The sequence below is a fragment of the Podospora pseudopauciseta genome (genome assembly GCF_035222475.1).
Source record: "Podospora pseudopauciseta strain CBS 411.78 chromosome 5 map unlocalized CBS411.78m_5, whole genome shotgun sequence".
NCBI lineage: Eukaryota > Fungi > Ascomycota > Sordariomycetes > Sordariales > Podosporaceae > Podospora > Podospora pseudopauciseta.
The window spans coordinates 158,317-185,721 of NW_026946665.1; the positions used below are offsets into that span (position 1 = coordinate 158,317).

General features: G+C 52.9%; 12 protein-coding genes across 12 annotated transcripts; 5 read left to right on the plus strand and 7 right to left on the minus strand.

Annotated features, from left to right (window-relative positions):
• Nucleotides 1-1,074: 1,074 nt before the first annotated feature.
• QC763_507270 (uncharacterized protein) lies at nt 1,075-2,281 on the minus strand (the record flags this gene model as incomplete). The annotated part of the gene is made up of 2 exons (XM_062913327.1): nt 2,076-2,281; nt 1,075-1,980 (listed from the first exon to the last, which is right to left on the minus strand). The coding sequence occupies exons 1-2, from the start codon at nt 2,220-2,222 to the stop codon at nt 1,075-1,077; spliced, it is 1,053 nt and encodes a 350-aa protein (XP_062764635.1). The 5' UTR covers nt 2,223-2,281.
• A 1,727-nt stretch (nt 2,282-4,008) lies between these two features.
• Nucleotides 4,009-9,063, minus strand: QC763_507260 (uncharacterized protein). The gene is made up of 3 exons (XM_062913326.1): nt 7,018-9,063; nt 4,889-6,824; nt 4,009-4,834 (listed from the first exon to the last, which is right to left on the minus strand). Exons 1-3 carry the CDS (start codon nt 7,495-7,497, stop codon nt 4,251-4,253), a joined length of 3,000 nt encoding a protein of 999 aa, XP_062764636.1. The 5' UTR covers nt 7,498-9,063; the 3' UTR covers nt 4,009-4,250.
• A 620-nt stretch (nt 9,064-9,683) lies between these two features.
• Nucleotides 9,684-10,594, minus strand: QC763_507250 (uncharacterized protein; the record flags this gene model as incomplete). Its single annotated transcript, XM_062913325.1, has 2 exons — nt 9,684-10,175; nt 10,241-10,594. The coding sequence occupies 2 exons, from the start codon at nt 10,592-10,594 to the stop codon at nt 9,774-9,776; spliced, it is 756 nt and encodes a 251-aa protein (XP_062764637.1). The 3' UTR covers nt 9,684-9,773.
• Nucleotides 10,595-10,950: 356 nt separating this feature from the next.
• On the minus strand, nt 10,951-12,343 carry QC763_507240 (uncharacterized protein; the record flags this gene model as incomplete). Its single annotated transcript, XM_062913324.1, has 2 exons — nt 10,951-11,882; nt 11,935-12,343. 2 exons carry the CDS (start codon nt 12,341-12,343, stop codon nt 10,951-10,953), a joined length of 1,341 nt encoding a protein of 446 aa, XP_062764638.1.
• Nucleotides 12,344-12,769: 426 nt separating this feature from the next.
• Nucleotides 12,770-14,513, minus strand: QC763_507237 (uncharacterized protein; the record flags this gene model as incomplete). The annotated part of the gene is made up of 3 exons (XM_062913323.1): nt 13,460-14,513; nt 13,272-13,398; nt 12,770-13,211 (listed from the first exon to the last, which is right to left on the minus strand). Exons 1-3 carry the CDS (start codon nt 14,145-14,147, stop codon nt 12,770-12,772), a joined length of 1,257 nt encoding a protein of 418 aa, XP_062764639.1. The 5' UTR covers nt 14,148-14,513.
• A 2,124-nt stretch (nt 14,514-16,637) lies between these two features.
• On the minus strand, nt 16,638-17,869 carry QC763_507230 (uncharacterized protein). Its single transcript, XM_062913322.1, has 2 exons — nt 17,549-17,869; nt 16,638-17,495 (listed from the first exon to the last, which is right to left on the minus strand). The coding sequence occupies exons 1-2, from the start codon at nt 17,665-17,667 to the stop codon at nt 16,769-16,771; spliced, it is 846 nt and encodes a 281-aa protein (XP_062764640.1). The 5' UTR covers nt 17,668-17,869; the 3' UTR covers nt 16,638-16,768.
• Nucleotides 17,870-18,017: 148 nt separating this feature from the next.
• QC763_507220 (uncharacterized protein) lies at nt 18,018-19,663 on the plus strand (the record flags this gene model as incomplete). Its single annotated transcript, XM_062913321.1, has 2 exons — nt 18,018-19,525; nt 19,580-19,663. Exons 1-2 carry the CDS (start codon nt 19,046-19,048, stop codon nt 19,661-19,663), a joined length of 564 nt encoding a protein of 187 aa, XP_062764641.1. The 5' UTR covers nt 18,018-19,045.
• A 415-nt stretch (nt 19,664-20,078) lies between these two features.
• On the plus strand, nt 20,079-21,209 carry QC763_507215 (uncharacterized protein; the record flags this gene model as incomplete). The annotated part of the gene is made up of 1 exon (XM_062913320.1): nt 20,079-21,209. One exon carries the CDS (start codon nt 20,079-20,081, stop codon nt 21,207-21,209), a length of 1,131 nt encoding a protein of 376 aa, XP_062764642.1.
• A 383-nt stretch (nt 21,210-21,592) lies between these two features.
• QC763_507210 (uncharacterized protein) lies at nt 21,593-23,339 on the plus strand (the record flags this gene model as incomplete). Its single annotated transcript, XM_062913319.1, has 6 exons — nt 21,593-21,833; nt 21,897-21,934; nt 21,996-22,584; nt 22,631-22,817; nt 22,878-22,972; nt 23,032-23,339. Exons 1-6 carry the CDS (start codon nt 21,794-21,796, stop codon nt 23,337-23,339), a joined length of 1,257 nt encoding a protein of 418 aa, XP_062764643.1. The 5' UTR covers nt 21,593-21,793.
• A 336-nt stretch (nt 23,340-23,675) lies between these two features.
• On the plus strand, nt 23,676-24,350 carry QC763_507205 (uncharacterized protein; the record flags this gene model as incomplete). Its single annotated transcript, XM_062913318.1, has 1 exon — nt 23,676-24,350. One exon carries the CDS (start codon nt 23,676-23,678, stop codon nt 24,348-24,350), a length of 675 nt encoding a protein of 224 aa, XP_062764644.1.
• Nucleotides 24,351-24,555: 205 nt separating this feature from the next.
• Nucleotides 24,556-26,109, plus strand: QC763_507200 (uncharacterized protein; the record flags this gene model as incomplete). The annotated part of the gene is made up of 3 exons (XM_062913317.1): nt 24,556-25,272; nt 25,332-25,562; nt 25,620-26,109. The coding sequence occupies 3 exons, from the start codon at nt 24,556-24,558 to the stop codon at nt 26,061-26,063; spliced, it is 1,392 nt and encodes a 463-aa protein (XP_062764645.1). The 3' UTR covers nt 26,064-26,109.
• QC763_507190 (uncharacterized protein) lies at nt 26,025-27,251 on the minus strand (the record flags this gene model as incomplete). Its single annotated transcript, XM_062913316.1, has 2 exons — nt 26,025-26,850; nt 26,914-27,251. The coding sequence occupies 2 exons, from the start codon at nt 27,249-27,251 to the stop codon at nt 26,109-26,111; spliced, it is 1,080 nt and encodes a 359-aa protein (XP_062764646.1). The 3' UTR covers nt 26,025-26,108.
• Between the last annotated feature and the right edge of the window lie 154 nt (nt 27,252-27,405).

Below are 27,405 nucleotides of genomic sequence, written 5' to 3' on the forward strand. Positions count from 1 at the left end.
CGTATAGTAATCTTGGTATCGGTTGATTACTCACGCTGTTTTTGAATGTCTCGTAGCCATCTGCTTCTCCGAGGTACCTACTGAGGGTTCTCATCTTGGCAGCTTACACGCGGAGGTGAGCCTCATCTTAAACACGGAGCCTACTAAAATCTCACCACAGCTGTCAGCAACATCAATATTTTTCCACGAGGTTCATGGCGTTCCTGGAAGATCTTGAAGTTGTGCAGCACCATTGTGACTGTTGATATTGATGACGCCGGGCTGAGATCCAATCCAGCTTCGTGTGATGCCCTCAACAGATTGTATGTTTCTCAAACAAAACTGGCAGCCTCCAACGCCCCTTTGACCCTTCCCAACAGCCAACCCCTTTCTTCAACCCCAACGCTGATCCGCACCAAACACTCCTCTACTCCAAACTCAGCTGCTCTATCCAACTCATTGTAGTGCGCCAGTAGTGTATACGCACAGCAAAGCGTAAAGTTTGTCCCCAGGCTTGGCCCCTTGGCAACATTCAGCCCGTTGTAAAACGCCACAGCCTCCTCTTTTTTCTTGAATGTAACGCTTAGTAAAAAGCCATATCCCGCACCAGGCCGCTTGTAAGCATCATACCGCCTCGTGTCTCCCAATGACGGATAATAAACCTTCTTGACCACCGGACTTTCTTGCACTAACTCAACCACAGCCAAAGCATTCTCACTGGCAACCTGAATTCTCTCCTCAAAGCTTTGACAGTTTTCGGCCATCACCAAAACATCTTCCCAATACCACACGTCCTTCTGACGCTGTTGTCGGTTGTGTAAACCTTCTCTGAGACTCGTGTACAGCGTTGAATGGGGATTGAGGCCAAGTGAACCGCCCATGACATTACACTTTCCGCTGAACATCTTTGTCAGACTGGTGCAGACCACATCGCAATATTGCAAAATACGCAGGCAAGCGGCCGTTCCCACGGTGTCGTCCACGGCCAGAACAAAAGAAAACGATTTTCGCAAAAAGGCTAATCGTTCGAGGTGGGGCGATTGTAACAGAGGGTTGCCGGTGAACTCGGTAAAGACAGCGTGGAACTGTTCGCCGTTATGTAGTTGACGCTCGAATCGCTCTGTATCGGCGTAGGAATACCCGTAGACCGTGACTTGACAGTTGTGTACTCGCTCCAGCACTTTGATCGTATCGACGTAGAGAAATCTGCCACAGGTTAGACGACCACAACATCTTGGGTAGGTAGAAGGATTGCAATGGAACTTGCCCAAAAACAGCCACGTTAGGCTTCTTGCTATCTCCGCTCCCCAATGAAGTCCCTGAATCCGTTCTGGTTGCTATCAGCTCCGAAATAGCAGCCATTCCTCCTGGATACAATAGCACATCATCTTTCCTAAGAACCATGTCTCCATCGGATAGCAGACCTGCAATCCGGTCTGATATGTCCTGCTTGGCCTGGTCAACAGAGTCCCCACCGCAGGTATCTCCATCTAAATGGAACCCGTTCTGTTGTATCCCATTGGCTAACTCGTGTCCTTCTCGTAACGACCCCCTATTAAGAAAGGATGCCCTGTCCAACCAAAACACCGCCCTCCGACTCGAGATGCCATATCCAGTGTGTTGCCAAAACCTCCGTGCTTTAGACACCTCAGCACCCTTGGGCTCCCCTACAACAACCGCCAACCACAAACAAGTCCCCGTTTCATCGTCATCTGAATCAACCGCTCCACCATCCCACCTAACTCCCCACACTCTACCACCCGCAAGAAGCTCCTCACCCATGTACCTCCTGAACATCTCAGCCCACGTCCTGGACGCGAACATCATAGGCGCTCCATCGTCCTCCACACCCAAGTGTCGCGCCAGTCTTCGGCCCAACTGATCAACCACCCTTGGCATGAAGAAGCGCGGGTAACCGGTTTTCATGGCTTGCAAGACCGAGGGGTCTTTCGTAACCCATCCGAGACTGTCGTTCCAGGTTGGGAGGTGGACAGAGATGGCCTAATGAGAAGAACGAAAACACGTTCCTGCCGCGTCAGCTTCCAAGAAAGGGCTAGGGTCCCAACGAAGAGATGATGTATAAGTAGGTAACTCACGTGCGGGTCATCAGGAGGTAGCGGATCACCCAACTGCAGGTCTGCCGGGTCGACGGGGAGGGCAAAAGACTGCATCCTGGATCTGTCATTGTCCTTTTTCAACAGCGTGGATTTCCCAGAACTGCATGTAGATGGGGGAGTGTTCATTTTGAAGTGGTCAACGACCGCCGCAGCATCAGTGCCATGGCTCCTTGTTCGGAGCTGAGAAAGAAGCGCAGTACCAAACGTTTGGGGACTGACCGAATCGCCAGAGTGGGGTCTTCAGTCGATAATACCAGGCGATGGATGTAGTTGTCCGCTTCCCGTGAGTTCCCGGGAAGGAAACTGTGCTCCAAAGGGGGTGACATCATCTTGACCGTTGTCAGAGGCTAGCTGACCCGGGGAAATTTGCGCTGTTCACGGACAATTTGAGTACCTACCCGCCGCAAGTGGACAGCTGACTCCGAAAAGCTGGGTTGAGTTACATGAAGTTTATACGAGTTCTCTGTTGGGAAGGAGGACCAGAATATATTCGTGGGAAGCCCCAAAGGAATTTGCATTGTTTGAGAGGCAGCGTGCTCATGTCACCCTTTGGCTGTAAAATGTCAAAGTTGCACAAAGAAGCTCGTGCCATGTCTCCCTATTGATTGGTTCCCTCTTTGCCCTCCTAGGCTGTTTCCTTGTCGTTGAGCCGGGAGAACATCACACCGTTTGACGACAAGGCTGTAGATAACAATGTTGGTGACGACGCCACATCTGCAATATTGCGCCCGCGAGCTGCAGGTGTGTGGCCGGGAAAAGCTGATAGCATCCACAAAGTGCAGTCTTCAACACAAAGGTAACCCTTTAATTTCTTCTCGTCCAGCCTTCCCCATGATTGTCCAGCTTATGACCCCGCGTTCAACCCACCTTCTTCTCTCTTGACCATCTCAAGGTGCCAGGAATGTTGTATCCTTCTGAAGTCTTAAAGCCGGGAACATACCTAAATGATGATGCCATCACGCCCACTACCCACAGCAATACAAGCAGACCCCGAGAGGGGTCCATCCAGCCCCAAAGCACATAGATCACGATCAAACCCCATGCCCCTCTCACCAGTCGACAGTTCCCTCACCCGTCTCACAACACTGGAGAGAGCGGCACGCTCACAGCAGCAATCCCGGACGGCTGCCGAAACGCCCGACGAAATCACCGCCCTCGAGGTTGTCTATAGATACAGCATCCTCTCCTCCCGCATCAAAGTCCTCCGCCACAAGATCATACACAAGGTTGAGTCAGCCCAATCTCTCATCGACGTGGCTATGCCAGAGGAATTGAGGCGAGATCTAGATCGGTACAGTATATTCAACCTACCTTGCTTTGCCTTCCCGCTCTCCATCCTCCTGCCCAAGCCTGACAACTTCCTTACCCTTTTCAGCAACCGCACTGCGAGACTACGCCTTCTTTCGTCAGGAGGGTAAAGATCTCTTCCGGTCATTCCAGACCCAGTCTATCCTCGCTACCATGAAAGCCCTTGACAACCCTGCAGCCGCCGCCCCCCAACCGGAACTCGCCGTGGATGATCCCCTGAGTATCATCACCAGAGAGCTGAGGCTAGCTTTGATGCAAAGCACTTCAGGGCTGTCAAAATACAAAAAGTCAAAGGATCAGAAAATGCTATGGCAACGCTTCTTTATGGCTTTGGGTGGCGGACTGGCCCTCGTGGGCCCGATGCTCATCATGGTGCGCAATCCGAGTGAAGGCGTCGCCATCATCACGACATCGTGCTGTGTTTTGGGCGTGGCAGTTATTTTGGCTTTGTTCATGAACGATTCCCATCCAAAAGATGTCGTCGCGTGCACGGCGGCCTATGCGGCAGTGCTAGTTGTGTTTGTTGGTGCTGGTGGCGGTTCCCAGACTGGGGAAGGTCGAAGTGACGGTGCTTCCACTTCATGAAGTTGTTTACAAGCCTGGGGTTACTAGACATTGCATGATAATGTTGAATTGACTAACTCTATATAGCCAACCAACCAAATCTTCTTGCTCATGACAAAATAAAGGATGCCTCCAGCCTGTATCATTCCATAACCTCTAAAACAGCACACTCAAGCAATGCATGGCGGTAATCGCTGATAATATCATAGTCTTCCCCCGCCTATCAAAAACAAATAAAGGTACCGCCTGTCTGTAACTTCGCTCTTTTCACCGCGTGTCCCTTCAAAGCTTCTCGGGGATGTGGTCCTCCACAGCCGCCAGCGCTGCCAGGTTGTTCTCCCCCATGCTCAAGACACCGTCTGTGGCGCCCGTCCCGCTGCCGCCAACACCCGCAAGAAGCGCAACACACTCAATAACGTCTTGCGGCTCCAACACATGCCACCTGGCCAGCGTAACCTTGGTGCTGGCTCCAACGGTCACGGAAAAGGTGTTCTCTGCCTCCACCTCGGCTGTGCCATCGTTGGGCGCAGACAGGCCGTTGAGGGCACGGAACATGTCCTCGTCGGTAAAATCGTCTCCCATGCAGAGAACAAATTCGAGCTTGCGGGCCGATTCGTCGTGGGACTCGAGAGCCTTGAGCTCAGCATTGTACGTGTTGACAAGGCGCTTCGCGATCTCTCCCTTGTTGATAAATGTAGGGCGAACCTCAATGTTGGCCTTTCCGGGCATCACTTCCACATCCCACTTGCGAGCCACGGTGTCTTCAAGCTCCTTTTGGCATTCGCGTGACATGTGGAGGCCTTGTTCGGGATCGGCCAGGCGGTAATGCCACGTCAAAGCGCACCGTTTTCGTTCAATAAACGATCCTAGAAATGGTCAGTCAGCGTCGCAAGCCTCGGGTGACCGAAAAAAAGACTTACCCGGGACCTTGTCCGTGTATTTCTGGAACACGGCAATGACCTCCTCTTGCCAGCCCATGTCGAACTTCTCCACCAGATTCTCCCACTCGGTCGAGCCTGGGTTTCTCATGAAACTGCCATGCTCGGCACTGAAGCCAAGACCCGAAATGTGGCCCAGATGATGAGACAGGAACTCCTGGTCGCGGCCAGAGATAATCCAGACGGCATTCTGGGGGTCGGCAGCAAGCGCCTTCAAGCTGGTGATGACGCGCTCCGAAGGAACAGCAGCGCTGGGCTCCCGCACTATGGGGGTGAGCGTGCCGTCATAGTCGAACATGAACAGGCGCTTCTTGGCCGCCCGGTACCTTCTAAGCATCTCGGAGCGGTCCAGAAGAGGAGTCGAGATGATGTTCTTGCGGCTACCAAGAACATTGACCAAGCGCCTGAGGAAACCAACAATCCAGAACTGCACATTCTTGCTGGTGACGTGAGCCAGCAGACTATTCTGCATTGCCTCGCGCTTGTCTTTTGGCATGAGAAGAGCATTGTTGATGGCTTCGGCGACGCCCGACAAATCCCATGGGTTGATGTGAATCGCGTCCTTGAGAGAGCCGGCTGTGCCACTGAACTCGGAGAGAATCAGGGGACCGGCAGTGTCGCGCTGGCAAATAACATACTCCAACGAAGTAGTATTCATGCCGTCTCTGACCGAGGTGATGAGGCCGATGTCGGCGGCGCGGAGGAGAGCAAAGTACTCTTCTTGGCTGATGTACTGGGCGTAGTGCTGCACAGGGGAGAATCCAAGCGAACCGTACATGCCGTTGATCTTCATAATAAGTTCGCTCACACGGCTGGCGATCTTGCTCTCGGAACCATCTCCCTCCTCCTCAATGCTGGTGGGAGAAGTGACCTGAATAAGGACGACCTTCTCGCGCCACTCGGGGTACATCTCGAGGAACCGCTCAAAGGCCATCAGCTTCTGGGCGACGCCGCGGACAGTATCCAGACGGTCACGGCCCACAATCACCTTCTTGCCCTCGTACAACTTCTTCAAGTTCCCATACTTAGTGTTGACCTCGTCTGTCCATGCAAGACTGGCCACCTTGGTTGCGTCAATGCCAATGGGGAACACGCCGATCTCTACTCGACCTCCATAAGCGTCGATTCCTGCCGTGTCGGATGGGAAGCCCAGAATGCGCGTGCAGCAGCTGGCAAAGTGGCGGGAGTAGCTATAGCTTTGGAACCCCACCAGGTTGGCGCCGAGCACGCCCTCGAGGACCTCTTTTCTCCGTGGCAGACAGCGCAGAAACTCGCTGCTGGGGAAAGGCGAGTGCAAGTAAAACGAGATGTACATGTGAGGAGACCGTTGCCGCAGCATGCTAGGCAGCAGCATCAGGTTATAGTCATGCACAATGACAATGTCGCCGGGCTTGTAGACCTCAAGGATCCTGTTAGCAAACTTTTGGTTCATGCGGTAGTAGTCGGCCCATTGCACTCTCTCAGCACGGCCGTCGGTGGGCTCGTGTTGTCTGTAGTGGAAGAGGGTGTAGAGGTCGTGCTCGGCATAGCGTCTCCATCTTGCCTGGTCCTTCAAGCGGATGCCCTCGTCCAGCCCGTCCGAGTCGTCGGCCAGCCAGACGGGGATCGTCTTTATTCTTTTGTTGTGGGAGAGCTGATTCTCGAGACGCAGCATGTCATCCCGGGGAATCCAGAGGCCGTCGACCAACGGAGGGGTGGGCGGGGCAACGCCATCGATGGGCACAGGCTTAGAGAGATGGTTGAGAGCGCTGAGGTGGACCGTGGTGGTGGGCGGCGTGCCGGGAGGCGATGGGGTGTCGGTCGGGGTCTCAATCTCGCCAGTCCAGGCCACAACGATGTGGTTCCATGGTGAGTCGTCCGACGAGAGGTAGGAAAAGGAGTCGAAAAGTGCCGACTGGCCTCGGCGGGGTGTCAACTCCTGCAGCACAATGATGACATCAGCCCCACCATTCCGAAACTTGGCAAACCGTTGCTACTCGATGAATGCAAGCCACTTGGCGCCGTTGAACATCAACGACACCACCGTTGGAGGAAAAAGATAAGAATAAGAAGAAGAAGAAGAAGAAGAAGAAGAAGAAGAAGAAGAAGAAAAAGAGAGACACGAGACATACCCAGTCGGAGCCTTTCCTGTACTTTAGCGAATGGGGGATGTTAAAGGTTGCTGAGATGATGTTTCCACTGAGCGCGAGATCCGGGCTGATCTCCCGAAACTCGGACATGGACTCTCTGCGGCCGGCCATGGTAGCTTCGGTGAGCCTGTTCATCCAATTCTTGCCCTCTTGTGCACCAACAGTCACCTTGTTATGGAACGACTGCCCTTCGCGGTTTGTGCTGTCGGGAGCGGGAGAAGCGGCAATGGCGTGGTCAAGGACTCTGCGCGAGAAGTAGTCCCCTCTGGACGGTCCTTGGCCACCGCTCGAGTTGTTGCTGTTATCCGACTCGTACGTCTCTTGGGTGATGTCGGGCGTCACGGGCACGGCGGTGACTGACGATCGGAGATGGGGCGGGAGGAAGGAGTCGTTTCGTAAGGGCACTTGGGGACGATGAGGCAGGCCTTTCGAGCCTTGTTGGTCCTCTGGTTTCTGCACCATGGTTAGGCGTGTTAACGGATGTCTCGATGGTATATGGTGATTAGAGAGAGACGGCAGAGGACGGGAGACGCAGAGACAGAGAGACAGAAAAGGATGTTGGTTTTTGCAGTAGTGAAAAGTGTAATGGGGGTAGTGTAGTGTAGTGTAGTGTAATAAAGTGTAAAGGGTAAAGTGTCCTGTTTTGTCTTTCTGCAGAGGAAGAGGCACAAGTTGGCAAACTCGCAGCTCTATGACGGGATGAAAGACGAGATGACTGGACTCGTGGAGCGCACAGTCAGGGGCAGGAAGCAAAGCTGAACAGGGCTCAGGCCTGTGGGTAGCGAAAGCCCGGTGGGGTCTCTCAATCTTTCGGCGTCCTTCCAGCCGCGAGTCTTTGTCTTCTCTCTCTCACTCTCTCTTTTCCTCCGGCAACTCCTGCAGCTATTCCCGATCTCGGTTGCTTTTGCTGCTGGCTGCCCGGACGCGCTGTTGTTGCTGCTGCTGCTGCTGTTGCTTCAATGGCCCGCAATGCACCGCCCGGTATTTCGCGATGTTGCTCCGTGATTGGGCACCATCCGCTTATTGGAGGTGAGGGGCATTTTGACAGCCAGCGCCCAGCAAATGGCGGGGTACTCTGCACCAAGGCCCAAAGCTTTTTTTTTCTTTTGGTTCTCCGTCTCGCTGTGTCTCTCTCTTTTTCTTTCCCCTTCTCTTCTGCGCTCTATTGTTTTCCAAGGTTCTCTCTCTATTCTTCATGACCCCATATGATTCATGGCTCCACTTTCCCCAACAGCTGAAAGTGAGGCCGCATGTCATGTAATAGAATGCCATGATGGGGACGGTGACAAGGAGGGGCTGAAGGAAGAAAGCATTGACCACTCACCGACTGGTCCTGACGTAATGGTTAGTGGCACCACTAAGGGCAAAGATAAAAAAAGAGTGGTTTGCTTTTCCCTTGCCAGTTCTCGGGGCGGCGGTTGTTCTCCGAGCGCGGCACGTGTTTTCGCTGGATACCCAAGTGCTCCCGTCGTCGTTGCTTTCCAAGATCGGATTGCTGGGGATGAGATGGAGGGGGGAGGAGGCAGGTGACGAAAGAAGAACGCACCGGGGGAGGGGAGGGAACGGTTGGAGGTGCGGACAAGCGCCTTTTTACTCGCTCTGGACCGACCAAGACTAAAAGAGGGAAACGTGCTCTTGGGAGTTGCTTGGTGCCTTGGGTCGGGTGCTTGGGTGTGTGGATTCCACCACAGCTTCCAGGTTCCAGGGGGGGAGTTCTAACGTTGTTTTTTTGAGGCGACACGCCGCCTGAGAGTTTGGTTCAGTACAGTGTCATGTCACGATAAGCTTGATTGCAGGTGCAGCAGCCACAATCGCGATGCCGAGTGATATGTTCCAGGCCTGACCAGGACGACAACACCCCTGCCGGCCAGGGCCACGGGATGACGGGCCTCAAAAGGGTTGGCTAGATCTTGCACCTATCTATTTTTCTTTTTGGCCACCTCTCTGGTGACAACGACGCGCGACATCCGCGACACCATATCAGCCTGAATAGCTGACCTTCTCTGTCTCTCTCTGTGTGTGTGGTGTGCCATCGACAAAAAAAAAACGCAACACATTTCTGACAAGCGCCGCAACACACTCTCTTGAGTGAGCCATTTTCAACGTCGCTTCGCTTTTCTCACAGAGAGTCGTTTCTCTCCCGGCCTGCCGCAGTTGTGCCGCCGAATTGGCCGCATTTCCCCGACGATGCTGTCCTTGATCTCCTGCCGTTATTCCATCGCCGCCATCTCCTTCACATGGCGAGATCTGGTTCCGTGACTGGTTCTCTCCTCCCTCTCCCTCTCCCATTCCCGCCCCTCCAACACACCATCACACAGCATACATCGAGAGAAAATACCACGTTTTCCCCCTCATCGGTACGACCGTTATCGAGATGCATACACCACCGATAAGCTCAATCTTTGGGCTGCGCTGGAGTGGATTGGTACCCGACGAGGCACTCCCCCCCCTCTCACGAGCCACTTACGTCTTATCCAACATGACGTGCGTCTGTTTCAGACGATTTGGCCGAAATTGGTGATGGTACTGCAACGCTGGGTCGGCTCTCCCTCGGGGCTCTCTTGCGCGGCATTTAGGGATTATCTTCCGGGTGAGCTGCTCGTTTTCTCCCTCTCCTCTGTCCATCGTAACACCGTCACACTGTGACTCAAAAAGTTAAACGCCTCTTTTCAAGTCCATTCATTCCCTTGCCCTACCTGCCTACCTATGTACAGCAACCATGGGACTCTTGGCAACCTCTACTCCTTCTTCTTCTCTTTCTCCTTATCCTTCTTCGGGTTAGTCCCCTCCATCACCTCCCCAGTCTCCTCATCACATAGGTCGCTCTCGTCCGCCAGCCTGCTAAACTTTGGCAACCCATCCTTGATATCCACCACCCTCTGCGGATAAAACATGTGACACTGCGCCGCAAACGCCTCCCTCCCCTTCTTGGTGTTGATCCCCTCAATCAGCGTAGGGAACAACAAAATCATATTCCTCCCCTCGTCCATGATCGGCGTCCGGCAGTAGGCACACTGCACTTTGCACGGGAGATGGTGAGTAGTCGACTTGGCGGTAGGGTCGTACCACCCCAGATCGTGATGCCCATTGGTAAAGTTGATATCTTCCTTGTGGAAAATCGCTGCCCATTGAAAGGGTGCCTATTTCCTCTCTCTCATTAGTCACTATATCCACGACGACAGCTTGTTCTTTGGTGGGGACATACCCCGTGCATCCTCTGACAGGTAGTGCAATGGCAGTACTTGCTCGCCAGCGGCTTCTCCCTCGACAGCTCATACTGCACCGCACCGCAGTGGCACTTGCCCTTCCACTTGACGTCAAAGTTCTCGCCCTTGTCGTGGATCTTGTACGGGGCGCGGAACTTCCACTGGTCCTCCTCGCGGTCGGTCCGGGAGCTGGCCTGGTACTGGTGAGGCTCGTCGCGGCGGCTGCGCTTGTTGTTTTCGTTTTTGTGGTCGGCCATTTTGAAAAATCGAGGGGAAGCTGAGAGAGGGCGTGTGAATGCAGGAGTGATGATCCGCTTCGAGACGGCTGAGAAGTGGTGAGGACGGAGTACCATCAAGGTTGTAGAGATTCCGTTGGTCTTGTTCAGGTGTGAGAAGTGGTAGTATCGTCAGTAGGGCTTTAAATTTGCGGTCGAAAACACTGTTTTGGCCCCGGGAAAAGTAGAGGATCTCAACTACAAATACCACCGTGATGTTTACTCTCAGCGGCCTTTCAGCGTGTCATTGATTCACATTGAACCCGTCACTGACGTCATGACATGCCCCGCCGTTTTCAGCCTCCCCTGGGAAAGATTTGCACACGGCGCAAGCTTATTTTCATTGTCCTTTCCTATCTATCATACACACAAAAACACCACAACCCTAATAACCGGTCGTGATGCCATCAGCCCCCTAGCCCAAATGCTCAAACTCAAGCCTTGGCGCATTCAACCACACAATGCGGATCACCCGCCCGGACATGATACTTCACCACCTTCATCCCAGCCTTCTCAACCAAATCCCTATACATCCTCTCATTCCTCAGCTTGCCCCCCAGATTGAACATCATCAAATCGACGTGCGTATTCTGCGGTGGCTGACCGATCCCCTCGAATAGCTTGAACTCAACAATCAAAACCCTCACGTCCTTGTCGACGTCAGGCAGCGCACCAGCCACCTGCTTGAGAATGTTGACTGCCAGGTCATCAGAGTAATCAAGCAGGATCCTTCTCAAGACATACACCCATGCGCCTCTCACAGGCTGCCTCTCATGGAAATCATGGCTCATGAACCTCACCCCTTTCAGCCCTGGATCACCCATCTTCTCCACCCCCTCAATCACATCAGGTCGGTCCTGAAGCACACACTCTTGTGGCTTCAATCCCTGCACATTTTCCAGCAGTTCCTTCACCAAATGCCCCATTCCCCCTCCCACATCCACAATCTTGACTGTGTTTTCATCCGTTGGTGTCTTGGAACCCACCCAAGAAACGTCATACAACGCCCCCCCCCCGGTAATGGGTATATCCCCCCCAAAGATATTCTTAGCCTGCATCGACCGCTTGAACGAAGCGCTGTACTCGGGATACAAAGCCTTGACTTCCCACGGAGGAAGCTCAGCATGGCCCCAAGCAAATGAAAACGGCGTGTGAGTCTGTCCAAGCGGCTCGCGGCGGCCATACTTGGAGAAATAATCCGGCCATTGGAAGAAGGGTTTGAATCCGTTGCCTACAGCAATCACAGCGAGGTCCGAAACGGGGTTGGTGGAGATGTAGAGAGGTGACAGCCTAGAATGGGAGACCGAGTTCGGAACTGGGCCAGGGGAGAGTTTGCCTGTCGCGATGAGGTGGGTGATGAGCCGGGCTGGAGAACTTGGTTAACTCGGTAGGTCACAGCAAGGGGGAACAGTACAAACTGATCAACGACTCATCGGCGTCTAGCTGGCGGGCCAGGTCGGCATAGGTGATGTAACCTGGTGCGGTGAGGGGGATCAAGTCAAAGGCCTTCCACGAGGTAAGCAACGACCAGACGGCAATACCGGAGGTGGTGAGCCATTCGTCTTTTACGGCGTCAAGAGGGTGCGATGTTTCAACGGCAAGTGTGCGGGCGGTCTGGGCGAGTTTGCGACGGAGGGGGACATTATCGCTGCCTTGGTCGATGGTGACGGCCAGACGTTTGGCGTCTTCTAGGAGGGCTTCAGCTGCGGCGACGATGTCGTAGGGCTTGGTGGTCACCGACGGTAACACTGTTAAAGTCGTCATTGTTGTGATCCTAGGTGGTGGTGGTGGTGGTGGTTGGATTGGTAAAGCAGGTGATTTCAGCATGTTGATTGCATTGTGTGCTCTGCCCTACGATGGGTACCACAGACATCCAAGACACGGGCACGGGATTGGAAATTTTATATGTTTTGCCCAGGGAAAGAGCTTTCCAGGTTCCCGTCTGTTTTGTAGCTATCCATCCGTACCTGCCCTCGGCGGATAAAACGTGGGGAACTGCCGCTCCCAAGGGACAAACAAACGGGAAGGTGCCAATCTGGGGTCTCCGCCAGTCTGTCAGAATGTCCGGAAGGTGCCAAGGCCTTGGATGTGGTCACTTGGTGTGTGGGGAATGGTTGCGCGTGGCCATCTTGTGCGATCTCGGGCCCGGATACACGAGCCTGACCCGGGGACGCAGGTATTCGGCTGAAACCAAGGGCTGAGAGCTCGGGGCCGAGATTTTGGAATGATGGATCGGATGATACCTTAACATTGTCAGTCCTGGTGACCAACACCCAACCGGAACCGCCAGCTCCAATGTCCCTCGGCGTCCTCGATCAAGGCCTTCATTTCACTGACAAACGGTCGGGTCTCGTCCTTCAACAGGAGACCTCTTTCCAAACACAGCCTCGCGAACTTGATCGCTTCCCACTTATTTCCGATACCATTGAACTCGATTGCGGTGCGGTAATATGTCTCGTGCAGCCTAGCCTCTAGGCCCTCAAGTTCATAGAGAATGGTCAAGAGCTCTGCCATCCCGGGGCCGTCTTCAACACCGTGATCGTACTGGTCCAGCTCGTTTCTGATGTTTACAAGCTGGGCTGTGCGATCATCTGATTCTTTCTGGCGACGAGATGCTTGGGTGCATCGAGGGCAGGAGCAAGTGAAGTTCCAGTGTGAGAGGGATGCCTGTCGAGTCTGAGAGGGCTGGGTCAAGCTAGAAATATTCTTTGTTAGTGTAATCAGAATGTCTAGAGGGAATATGGGTATTACTTACTCGACGTATCCTATCGTCAGCTCTTCTCCTGGGTGGATATCCCGCACTGTGATAAGACTCTTTCGCATGGTCAGCGGATCAAAATGGTAAGCAGCATTGGGGCTGCAGGCGTGGTTGACTCTAGACACTGAGATTCGGTTTCAAGATCTGTCAGCATCACCCTGATTACCCAGCTGGGAAAGTCTCACCATCCAAAAAGACAGCATGAAATTCTATGTCCTCAATCTTGGTATGAAACGCATTCTTCCCAACAATCGCCAGAGCGCTCTCCTTCGAATTTCGGAGTAATCCCTCAGCCCCTGATAAGGCGAAGAAATCCTCGCGCGAGGGATATGGCAACATGCTAGCCGCTTCGTGAATCAAATCAGCCAGCATTTCCGTTCTCAACTTGGTGAAAGCCCCGTGCTCAATCATCAACCCTGGCGCATCGACCATCACTCTGGTGTTTTTCCTGATGGTTCTGTTGGCTGCGACCACGCCTAAACCCTTGCCTTCGATGGGCTTGACCTCTAACAGGTCTGGTGTGTTGGCAGTGTTGGGAGTGCTCCACCATTTGTCGTGATGAGGTAGGGTGGAAACCGAGCAGATGACGGACGAGGTAGTCACAAGTGATATCCCCTTTCCATCATTGAAGTTTGGAAGCATATAGACGCAATATTCCTTGTCGCCAGTGCGATGGCAGAGAGAGCCGACGGCCCAGGGCAGCCTGATTGTGCTGGCCTTAGCGGTGCATCCTGGCGCTGGTATAATATGTGGATGCTTGGGGCATGTGGAGATGTAGTTGATGACTTCATTTGGGGGGCAGGTTTGGGGTGGCGGACCGAGGGGGGACTGTCCAAAGAGTGTTAGAGGGACTAATACTTGAGTAAGTAGCATGGTGATGGATGATGATTATTCTTCTCGGTTGGGAAAGAAAGAGATCTGTGGGATTCAGAGCTTCGAGGAGTGAAGATTCCAGGAGGTCTGAGTACTGGAGATCATGTTTCATGATGAGGGTTGACCACATGGGGTGTTGTCCTTGGCAAGGGCTTTCGATACATTCAAACTTTCCTTAACACTGAATGTACATGACATGACCTGTTAGGTTGATTGAGTGTCCTGGCCAACTGACACCGGTTGAGCAAAAGAATTCGGAGACTGAGTACTGCGCGAGGCTCCTGAACCGCGCCATTCTCAAAAGGATGGTGTGTAGCCACCATTCTCCGACAAGGGCTCTCATCGAAAAAGTCCGGGCCGATAATGTACCCTCCGTCGCCGGCTAATACCACTGGAAGTATTGTGGTGCGCGACCCAGCTTTGACCTTTATCGCCTGGCAAGATTGGTGAAACGAAAAATTGCGTACTTGGTGGCAAAAGCAAGAGCTAGGCAGGTTTCTTCTCGACCAGGGCAGCAGGAGACAAAGATATAGAACTGTGGCTCTGTTCATGTATCATTCATGTCCACTTCACCACCCCTCGGACAGTTCTGGACCCGGTCGATAAACGTTATCTCAAGTAGCAAGATCGACAGTAATTAGCCTGATTGAAATCTGGGGTTGGTGTAACCATTCAATGCTCAACCGTTGAGGGAGCATGCATGCATGTGAAGCGGCACTTGGTGCATCATGTTCCATTGTCGATCGGGCACCGAAATGAAGTCGAGGTCAAGATGCCTGGGAAACTCGATATGAAGTTCCCATTTGACAGGCATGTAGTGCCACTCGGTCCGCATTAGAATGACTGATATAGCATTTGTGATCCTTGTCATTGAATCCTTGGGTCCTCCACACTCAGCATCAAAGACTCGGTCAAGCTGCTTGTTGACCGCCAGGCCAGTTCGACGTAATGGGATGGTGGCAGTCGGCTCCGGGATTTGAGACGAGATTTATGGCGGATAGACGCGTTCATTTACCCAGAAGTCACGGTGTGTGTTGCCATTTTGGCAATGGAGCTGATGAATATCTGGTTGCCTGCAAGTGTGCACAACAGAGAGGCCATCCCATTGCACCTGTTTGCTTGAAGAGCCTTTGCCTTCGTGTATAAGAGCCCGGAACTCTTTGGGTCGGCGGCGGTATGCCTTTGTTGGTAGAAAAAATGCTCCTGATCACCACACCATCCTAACTGCAAAGTGTTCTGAAGCTACTGGATACGGTACTCGACAGATGGCAGCCTTGCTCATGCTCAATTGTCAGGACAATACCAAGCCGGACTCCTCGGCCCAGTGAGCAAGCCTGCCTTGAATCTCTCCAAGTATTCCAATGATCGACTTTGCTCACGTATCCATCAGCCATACTGACACCACATCGTCTCCCCGACCGAGCGCTGGGTCTCTGACAATCAGCCCTTCTTCAACTAGTGAGAGCCAGCGACCAAACCGCACAGACAACGATTGCTCCATTAAAGCCATCGATCGATACTTTTCCTCGAACCTACCGTGGTCCCATCTGAAGCTGAGCAGTAATGGTGCGTCTTCACCTGGGCGGGGAGAGAGAAAATAGATACCTTAACAATGACTGGTTACGCCAAGATGGGGGTTGGCCAAGATACAGAGGGAAAAGAGGAGCGGAAGTCAGATTTTATGGTCACTAGGCATTTGATCAGGTGGTAACGAGGGCTGAAGCAATAATTATATGATGATACACAGTAAATTACGAAATGATCGGAGTAATATGCACCGTCTTCCTTTAGTGATGTTTAGTGATGACTAGAGCCTGGATCATGTAACCTGCTATCGAGAGAGTCAGGTACCTACTTCGTGATAGTGTAATTCAGCAACTCGGGAGTGAGGCCGTACTTGTGAATGGGCCTGTTGACGGACCAAAACCAAAGGGTATCAAGACCCAGGACGTCTATTCGCTATCTCTGACTGTGCATGATGAACCCTTTATTCTCAGAATTGCGACCGAGTAGCAGCTTGTCGATTCTAGGGTCACAACTAAATCACATACACAACGAAAGGCATAAGGAGGACAATCCATGCCTCCTCTGCTGTATTATAAACGAGATTAAGCCTAGTACTACCGGGAGCTGAGGAGCCCGCATGCTGAGGTATGTTATGTATCTGGAGAAAAGAAGACAGTGACCTGTTCGGGGAATGGTTTCTACCTTAGTTTTACCGGTTACCCAAATCCCCATGGCAGTTACTCACATTGGCTACTGGAATCCTCTTGGTCAGCATCTTCCTGGTAGACCTCTTCCTGGTAGGCCTCTTCCAGGTCGGCCTCTCGAGGTCGTTCCCCGTACTGGCCGCGGGGTCCTCTTCCAATCAAGTTATAGCCGGGAAAAACATCGCCTGGCCAAGGAAGCGGGCTTTGAAGCGGCGGAACAGTCGAAGCAGACAAAAAATTGGGAGGTAACTGCGAAAAAAAGGGGTTGATAAGATCGAATGGTGTTATGGAGGCAGACATGGCTGTCTGGGAGGACACTTGTGGAATCTGAGGGACATTCACGATCAGAGTAGGCACCACCTCTGGCAAAGTAGTAACGTTTGTCTGACTCTTGGCATCTTCTTTGTAATTCTAACCCAAAGCACGAGTATCCTTCGCAAGCCAGTCCTGCATGCCGCTGGGAAAGTCCTTCTTGACAGCGCAGTTTGAGCAGCAGGCAGTGAGCTTGAGCGGCTCCGGGGCAATATGCGTGTAGTAGCCCTTCTCTGCTCGGCTGGGCTTGTTCTTGCAAAAAGAGCAGTACGGGTCTAGCGGGTGGGCGATGAAGTCTCCCGTTGCTCTCATGGCTCGAAACAAGTCCAAAGACAACAGCGGAGCTTCCTCATCGAGAAACTTGGTGAACCGAGGCTCCTTCATGAAATAGTACCGTGCCGTGTGAATGAACGACACGAACGCCTTGCGAATAGAGGTCACGGCCATGTCGCTGATGGGAATGTCTTCGTAGACCAGGCGGATGGCCTCGCAGAGCTCAGGGAGCCACTCCTTGCAAGACTCTTGTTGCAGCTGGATGGCGGGGAGTTTGGTATCGAACTCAGCGGTCAGAGTGTCGAGAGCAATCTTGGCCAGTGGGCCCAGGGCAAAGAAGTCGGCGACACTGTGAACCTCGAAGCATGTGACAAAGTTGGTCATGGTCATTTTCTCAGGGCCCCGAAGGGTGGCAATGTCGCAGACGCCGGTGTAGATGTACCGGATGACCCATTCAACAGCCTCGGGCTCAAAGTCCTGAATGGTGATAACACCGCTGGTTGCCTCCTCAAATTTCCCGGTCAGGGCCTTCTCGAACCAGACACTGCGGGTGCTACTTGCGGGTTAGCTGGGTGAAGTGGTCGATGTATCGGTTGCGAGACGAACCACAGAATGGCCTTGTGAAGCTTCCACTCTTTGTCTCCACACTTGACAACGACATCAGAGAATAGCCCGGTCTCCAGCAGCTTCTCGTCAGAGGAGAGGAATCTATCGTTTTTATCCATCTTTGTGAGTCGCGACGGGGTCGGTTGGGTTAGGGTTGTTGTCAAGTCGAAATGAGGCTAGTGGTCAACGGCTTCCCGAGGCACGAAAGGCAAAAATGCGACTTTACACGCCTAAGTTGAAGGGGTTTCCATGAAAAAGTGAGAATGGAAATTCTGAGCAAGACAGAGCGGGAGTTTGCCTGCTGTTTACTTTGCATTGAACTCTTGGGACTTCGTAACAATAGAGAGAAGCGGGGCAGGAGTGCATGCTGGCAACGATAAGAATGATAAGGGTTAGGGTATTGATCAGCATCTAGCAAACAAAAAGCAAGTTAAGTCACTTCACTGTTTGAGCATGAGGTTAGTCATCTGCTATTCACGATCATGGTACTATTGGCCATTTCATCTGTCTTTTCCCGCGCCTTTCGAAGTCTATTCTGGGATACTTGACGAGACAGTGAAATATGGATCCAGCGAGACCCCTCGGTCCAAAGCATGGCAGGTAGATCCGGTCGTGCCGGAGAGGGCCTATGATGATTGATAATGTGGTAAGCAGACATCTTCCAGTGCTTCCAAGGGAAAGATGCAATCGCTGACCTCGCAAGGCACGATTTGAAAGTGATCAAGATATTACTCAGCAGATGTCATAGCCAGCAAGTTACATTCGTGTTCGGAACATTATCAAGTCCCTGCATCGTGAACCTCCGTGCCGCTGGTTCCTGACAGAATGCCCGAGATCGAGGAGACATCATGCGACAATCGATCGATTCCACGAGGGGACCAAACAGCAATATATCGCTTGCAACCCCAACCCATTACCGCCCAACACAAAGCATTACAAAACTTTAGCAAGCACCTTCCCATGTGGCATTGCAATGTCAACAAGTACGGAACCGAGTGGACACTGCCTCTCTTTTGAAGACTCGGGCGCTGACGTACCTGCAAAACCGTCGATCCCAACGACGTATAGCAGGGGCGCTGACAATCGGCTGGATCCTTAGTCCGATCGGATCGGCAATGTCCCCAGGAAAAGACGGCAAAGTTGCCGAGAGATCGCATGCAGCAGAACCCGGCAACTGGTTCTACAACGGGGGTGATCTGCCGGCTTGGCACTTTATGAAGACCACTTACACTGTAATAATTATGCTGTTGGCTTTGGATACACTCGTCACCAGCCGTGTGACGTCGACACTAGGTACAATGTCTGTGCTGGTATTGTTGACTTTTCGCAATATCGAAATGCAAGATGCCGAGAACAAGAGCCATTCACAACTATAAGAGCTGTTGGGTTGCCACAAACTGATGCTGCTTTGTCCTACCTACTCATCACTTCACATTCAACATCTCACTTCACCACCATCATCAAACCTTTCTCTCAAACAGATATCAGTCTGCCAACATGCGTTTTTCCGCCATCCTCTCCCTCCTCTCGGCCACCGCTGCCGTGGCCAACAACGCTGTTCCCGCCCTCTGGGACGGTAGCTGCTACTATCCCGCCTCGGATCCTGCCTTCAACGTCACCAGCTACCTCGGCCGCTGGTATCAGGTCGCCGGCACCATCGCTCCCTACACCCGCAACTGCAAGTGCATCTTTGCCCAGTACGGCTTGAACGACAACGGCAGCATCGCCGTCAACAACAGCTGCCAAGCCGGCACCCGCGCTGTCAACATTGTCGGCGCTGCTTCTCCTGCTGAGCCTCAGTATGGTGCCACTGGCGTGTTCCGCGTCCAGTTCCCCAACGAGAGACCTCCTGATTGCCCCGGTCCCAACTACATCGTCCAGGACTACACCGGCGAGTTCTCGCTCGTGCAGAGCAACAACTTTACCACCCTGTTCATCTTGAGCAGGGAGCAGCATCCGGATGAGAAGGTTCTTGATGTGAGTAGCCGGTTTTCATCAGAAGATTAATGTCCAGCGCTAACAAAGACGCAGGCCTGGATTGCCCGCGCTGGTCTCCTCGGATCCGACCTTTCTCAGGTTGTCAAGACGGACCAGACTGACTGCCTCTATACTTGAGCGGAGATGCGAGCAATGGGTACAATACCATCATAATGGTCCCTTCATTATTGGACCGGGAGGGCTGTGAGTTGTTGATGTTTCAGAATGGCGAGTAATATTGTATGTAATGTTAAACATAGCCTTGTACATAATTACAATGCATGCTTTATCAGAACACGGCTTCTTTCTGCTTGTGTGTCTTTGTGTACCACAAGCTATGCCACACTTGAATACCTGGAGCCTCATCCTGGAATGTGGTTTAGTCCACCAACAACTCTGGGCAAAATGCCTAGCCTGCGGTCTGAGGACCACTGCCTGGCAAATGGTTGGAGCGTGGTTCTTGGCATCACCTCATCTTCTAATTCTCATCACATCAACACTGTAGGCTTTCCGCAACAAACCTTCAATTATTCCTGCAGAGCCATATACAACAATGCATCCCAGCAACCCATTTTCCTCGCAAGAACCAGCCAGCAAGAACGCCTCCGGTCCCTTGCGAGTACCCCTCCCCAACGAGCCATCTCCCCTGCTATGTATCGACGTCGAAATCAACGGCCACCCCATCACCGCACTGGCGTCCATGGCAAACGAGAACTCAATCATATCCCTCGAGCTAGCCGAACAGCTCTCCCTGCCCATTGAATTGCGAGAATTCAAACACCCTGTCCGCTTGCTCAACGGCACAATCGCCAAGGGGGATGGGACAGTCCAAGTAGCCATCACGCGCCGCGATCACGAGCAGCACGGGTACCTACCAGGGCTCCAGAAGTGTGATGTTTTGCCGGGAAGTATTTACCCCCTCGTGCTGGGACAAACGAGCCTCTTGTTTTACTTGCAGGCGGTCCCCTATTGGCGTGAATGGCATAGGCTTCTATCCCCAGACCCCCCGCCGGAGTTTGACTTCAAGATTCGAATGTCTCTGCCCAGGCCCCCGCTGGGGGATAGGACCGTGTTTATCAGTGCGGTTGGGCATCTGGCGTTTGATGATCTGGGTGGGGACCTTGCCGGTGATGACGTCCCGTTTGTGTTGGATGGTGCGAGTGCTTGTTGTATCATCTCTGGGAATTACGCCAGGTTCAGGGGGATGGACATGGAGGAGCTCCCTCCGGGCGAGGCTTACACCTTGGTTTTTATTGATGGGTCAACCGCGGAATGCTCGATAGTTGTCAGGGGGGTGGAGTGGACGCCTTGGGGCAATCCAGGGGCTGGATATATTATCAGAGGCCGGACTTGTTTTGTGGACTTTCTTGTTGTTGAGGAATGCCCGGCTACGGTTATTCTTGGGAGTAACTATCTTGACGCGTTTGGGATATTGGAGGGGCCGGAGAAGGTTCCTGATCTCGAAAGCTTCCAGATTACTTCTCTGGGCTTCGCACCGTCACTGGAACAGTACCCTGAAGTTTCGTGGCTGTCGAAAGGAACGCGACCTGGCGTGAAGGTGGGGGATACGTGGTTCGAAGTTGAGCTGCAGGTAGGGGTGACAATGGTCGAAAGGGGCGCAGAAAGTGGTCTTGACAGCAAGGCGGCCAGTGAAAAACCGGCCGTTCAAGACATTGGTCAGTGAGCCGTTCCTATGAATTATGTTTGCCAGAGCTGACAAGGGGATGAATGTAGATCCTCAAGTGAACCAACCTCGGGAAGAAAGGACGAGTGCAGTTGCAGACAGCGGCTGGGAGGTAGTTGGCCGACAAGAAAGGTTAGCACTGGTACACTATGATTCGAAGGGAATGGCCAAAGAGAAAGCCAAGAAGCGAGTTTGGTGGTGCTTCAGGTAGTCGGGTACATAACGGTTACCTGACGTAAACTCTGCATTTAAACTTTCTGTCGAGAGATGTGGTGTCCAATGTGAACATTGATTTTTATAAGAATATTGACAAGGCTGGGACGGGATCCGTACAACTTGTCAGAGAAAGATTTGAAGATTCGAACAGACATACGAGACCCTCAAAGCGTGGCGTCTGATATTATGCAGCAATACCAGCTACTGCGTGTATGTGATTGGACAAGTCATGAAGCTAAGCTGACACAAGTTCTTATTACCCCGCATAGCCTTCTCTGAAGAGCGTTGACTGAGAAATTTTCTTTCTTTTCTTCTCATTGACACAGGCTCAAACTTCATATTCCCGGATACCCAAAGCCCAGCTGAACATGGCCACATCACAAGACAGGGTTTTGATCGTCGGAGCAGGTACCTGAACACTCTTGTTTGGTCTGAGAGCTATGCAATATGAGATGCTAATTCGTCAAACAGGATCATCGGGCTTGCTCATTGCCCAGGTTCTCAAGAAGGTACTGGATGCCCGGAGAACAAGGCCCAGTAAAATCACCCACTCATTAAGCATCAAAACAGGCCGGCATCCCAGCCACAGTCTTCGAGCAAGACACCTCGCCCACGTCCCGCCACCGCGACTGGAACTTTGGCATCTACTGGGCCCAGTCCCGGCTCGAAGAATGTCTCCCCCCAAACCTACACGACCTGGTCAAGTCAACACAGACAGATCCGAACTATGAGCCGTCGGTGGATGAGAAGCTCAACATCTTCAACGGCCACACTGGCGAGATGATGAACAGCCTCCCCGCACCATACAGCATGCGGATCCGGCGCAGGCCTTGGTTGGAACTTCTCAAGACTGGAATTGATGTGCGCTATGGCAAAAGGCTTTCCAGCGTGTCTGTCACGGATATCAGTATGACGATAGCCTTCGAAGATGGGACATCTGAAACTGGCACTTTGCTCATCGGTGCGGAGGGAGCTCACAGTCCCACTCGAGAGTTTCTCTTCCGGAGGTCGCCCCACGAGGCAGCGTTGCTTAGCTGTCCTATTGTCACGACGGCTACTTTGACGACGTTTCCTAAGGAGATTGCAGGAGAGCTTGCCAAGTTGCACCTTAAACATATCATTACGTTTGACCCGGCGGGGATGATTGTTTGGATAGGGGGTTTGTTCCCTTCTCATTGCGGTCATGATAGAGAGCTGATAGTCAGTAGTCCACAACCGAACACCAACGGACTGCACTTACATGATCCTCGTCAGCTGGGAGTCACAAGAAGAGACTGGGCTGAGGGAAGCCGGCAGCGATGCCATCTTGGCTGACCTAAAGTGTCGAGCTGAGAAGCTGGCATCCCCCTTCAAAGACGCCATCCAGAGCGTGCCAAATGGGACGAGAGCTTGGTACGAAGTTGCAGCATACCTACCTATTGGCCATGAAACACTATACTAACATTGCTCAAGGCACGCCCGGCTCTCCTACTGGCCCACCAAGCCCTGGGATAACCACAACGGAAAAGTAACCCTGGCAGGCGATGCAGCGCACCCCATGACGTTCCGTGCGTTGTCCTACCCTCTTATTATCACACACATCCTGTACTGACATTGGCATGTTCAGACCGAGGCCAAGGCCTAGGCAACGCCATCACCGATGCGGCCGAGTTCCAGACCTGTTTGTCGTCCTCCAGCAACAACCTTGTCGAAGCGGTAGCTAAGTACGAAAAGGAGATGTGGGCGAGGGGTTTCGAGGCGGTAAAGGTGAACTTGGAGAATAGTATCGCGTTGCATGACTGGAAGAAGGTGTTGTTGAGTCCATTTTACAAGGCTGGTATCAAGAGGGACGCGGAAGTTGGGGTGAGTGAGGAAGGCAAAGTGGACGAGAAGGGGCAAGCGAAGGGTGGCGAGGGGGGGCTATTTGATGAGTGATACGCAGTCATTGGACTGGAATGTTTTACCCCTGAACCCTTGAACCCATGTAGTCCTTGTTTCCCAGAGTGTTTGACATGCAGGAAGAAAACCTGAAAGTGTAAATAAACGCAGCTTTGATGCACCTAAGAGTGCCGCCGTCATGTTCCCTACGTCATCACCTAAACAACCCCACCACCGTCCCCTGATCCACAAACCTTCCATTCATCTTGTCCTCCATTTGCCAATTCCTTCCCCCCACCTGCCCAGACTTTGATTCTCTCCCTCAGGCCCTCTATTTTCTTCTTACCCAAAAAGGCAACCCCAAAACACCATCCCCCTTTCTTCTCACCCACCATGACGCAATCACCCACCACAAACAACAACTCCCACATCTCCCTCACCCCCATCAAACCCAACCTCTACCTCGGCAACCTGGAATCCTCTTACTCCATCCCCACCCTCATAACCCACGGCATCACCGCCATCGTCTCCCTGTCCGGCATCCACCACGAGGAATGGTCCCGCCCCGCCAACCGCAAGCTCGTCCCGAAGGAAAACCACTACCAGTTCATCCCCTGCGACGACAGCCCCAACCAAGACATCTTGTGCTGTTTAGGAGACATTTGCGATTTTATCGATGACCATATCGGGGTGCCTTCTGTGCAGGAGATATTAGCGGGTGTTAAACCCGGTGATGACGAGGAGGATGTGCTGGCGAGGGAGATGGGGAGGAGCAGGAAGGTGCTCGTTCATTGCGATGAAGGGGTGTCGAGGAGTCCGGCGGTGGTGGCGGGGTATTTGATGAGGCGGGATGGGAGGGGGGTGAGGGGGGTAATGAGGGAGGTTAGGAAGCGGAGGGGGTGCGTGAGGGTGAATAGGGGGTTTTTGGAGCAGCTGAAGGTTTGGGAGAGGGTGGGGTACAAGGTGTGGGAGGATGAGGAGAAAAAGGTGCCGGTGGAGGGGTATAAGAGGTGGTTGGAGAAGAGGGATAGTAGGGTGATGGGGGAGATTTGTTTAGGGGATGTGTAAAATAAAGGAATGTTGTAATCATCATGCTACGCGCAACCCCTCCCTACTCGGACTTTAGAATCCGGGCACCTACACACCCAATGTCTTGCTCGTCTTACTCGGCAGTTTGAAAGCTACCTACCCCGACCCACCGGGTATATCAGCCCCCCACCCCACCTCCTTCTTTCACCATCTCACTATTTCCCACCCATCCACCCAACCCAAAATGTCATCACCACCCCTCCCCCACCTAGCCCTCATCGGAGCAGGCATAACCTCCCTCACACTCTCCATTCGCCTCTCGGCCCTCGCCATCCCCCATACAATCTACGAGCAATCCGCCTCTTTGACTGAGCTCGGCGCAGGTCTCGGCTTTGGTCCCAACGCCGTCCGGGCCTTGGAATACATCGATCCGAGACTAGTAGAGATATTCAACAAAACAGCCACCTTTGTTGGCACCCCCTCCCATCAAGGAAAAGAGTTGCTTGTTCAGGAGGGCAAGGGAGTTGACGAGAGGGTATGGATTGAGTTTCTTGATGGAACTAAACAGGGAAGAGGTGAAACACTGGAGCCGGAGTTTGTGATTACCGCTGGGAATGGCAGGGGGCATGCGGCTGTTCATAGGGGGCAGTGGTTGGATGTTTTGGGGGGGTTGGCGGATAAGGAGAGGATAATGTTTGGGAAGAGGGTTGTTGATGTGGTATGTCTTGATGGGAAGATGAGGATTGTGTTTGCGGATGGGACCGATGCGGGGGCGGATGGGGTGGTGGGGTGTGATGGGGTCAAGTCCAAGGTGAGAGAGGTGTTGATGGGGATGTTGGGGGACGGGAGGGAGAGGGGGAAGTGTGGGTACAGTGGGAAGTATGCTTATCGGTGTTTGGTGCCGTGGGGGAAGGCGGTTGAGGCGGTGGGGGATGATAGGGCTGGAGTGTCGAGTTTGTGGGTATGGCTTTTTATGTTTTGGCATTGGTGATGCTGTGGAAAATGCTGACGGATGAATAGATGGGCCTGAATAGGCATCTGCTGACGTTTCCGGTTCACAGACAGAGCGAACAGTTCTTGAACTTGGTGGCGTTTGTTACGGATGAAGATGGCCAGATGTGGCCTCAAGAGGGGCCAGCCAGCCTGACTCTGCCGGCTACAAAGGCGGATGCACTGAGGGACTTTGAGCAGGCTGGGTTCAGTGGCTCTGTGCGGCGGTTACTGGAGATGACGAAGGAAAGGATGGACAAGGTAGGCTAGCATTGACGCAACATTGCATGCCCTGGTGAAAACTGACGTCTTGGGCAGTGGGGATTGTATGATGTTGCTGATCGACCGCTCTCCAAGTTTTATTTCGGCAGGATCATGGTCATTGGAGATGCTGCCCATGCATCGACACCTCACCATGGTTCTGGAGCAGGATTCTGCATGGAGGACATTGCCGTGTTAGGGGCATTATTCGAAGAATCTATCGCCCATCAGTCATTGACGGTCGAGACTTTGGAAGATGTGTTCGCCGCTTTCGATTGTCAAAGGCGTGAGCGAGATCAGTGGCTTGTCAAGAGTAGCCGAAGAGCAGCTGATCTTTACCAGTGGCGGATTCCAGACTTTCTGGAGCCGAACAGTTTTGAGAAAATGAAGGCGGACATTGAGCAAAGACAAGAGCACTGCTGGGGGTTTGATGTAGAGGCAGCGGTCAGAGAAGCAAAGAAGCACATGAGTGAAAGGCTGACCCTTCACACACAAAGTTAATATTCTACTCTAATAACAGACTTGGAGCCGGACAAAAAGAATCTATCAATACCCGTGCGTTTTGTTCATGACATTGATCAACGTCGGTTTCTGCCCGCTCAACCCCTCCAAGTTCCTCTCAACAACCGCCTGGATGCGCTGGAACAGATGGGGTGTCTGCCAGCTGACATGAGGCGTGATAAACACATTGGGCGCGCTCCAAAGCGGGTGGCCGTCTGTAAGCGGCTCAGGGTCCGCCACATCTAGTGCCGCACCCCTGATCTTCCCTTCCTTTAAGGCTTCAATCAAATCATCCGTGTTGATATGCTGACCCCGGGCAATATTTGACACAAACGTCTTCTTCTTGGCCAAAATATCAAACTGTTCTTTGCTGATGATGTACTTGGTCGCGTCTGTGAGAGGCAGGCTGATGACCAGCAGATCAAGGTCCTGGGCGAGGAACTCGTTGATTGACTCCTTGGAGGAGCCGTGATACCATTTGGCCGGGATCAGACCGGCGGGGTCTCCTGTTCCGGGGACAACGTAGCTGTCATCCTTTCTTGCCTCGGGCGTGGCTTTTTCGCTGCGGGTGTAGGCGTAGACTTCCATTCCGAGAGCCTGGCCTAGCCGCGCGCAGTGCCTGCCAATGGCACCGTACCCCAGGATTCCCATCCGTAGGCCGGGCGAGTCTTCAATGTGGAGGGATGGCTGACGGTTCCAGGTAGCCTTCTTTTGTTGCTCGGCGTAGCTGAGGAATTGGTGGTTTGCCATGAGCCAGGTGCCAATGACCCATTCTGCGATTTGGGGCCTGGAATCATTGTTAGTTCAGTCATTCCAAACGGTTCCACCCACCCTTCAACCAAACACGTACGCGTGGGTCCCATTTGCGGTGCAGAAGGTGACATTGGGGTTTTTGTAGAGGTCGTTGGTGATCCACCTGTCGGCTCCGGCAGACATGAGCTGGACATATCTGACTTTGGGCAGCTTTTCGGCTGGGTGAGGCATGAACCCGACCAACAAAGTAACTCCGTCGTACACCTCATCCGGTAGGGGCTTTGGCATCATGGTCAACTCAGACGTGTGCCACCGAATCTCCAGCCCGGGGTATCGTTCCTGGAGTTGAGCGATCCATTTCTCGTCCCGTGGCGCTGGCACCTCAAAGAGGAGAACGTCTCCGGCTAGGGAGCTTGTGGGGGTAATGGTTACCATCTTGGATACGATACTCGGTGTTGAAAGACAAGAGACCAGAAGAGAGACAAGGCAAGAGAAGTGATGGGGCAGACGTCTGTGAGGGGTGGCCAGTCTTCTTTTATAAGCCGAGGTCACACCTGAACGTAAACGGCTTAGAGTCCGAGAGGGCCGA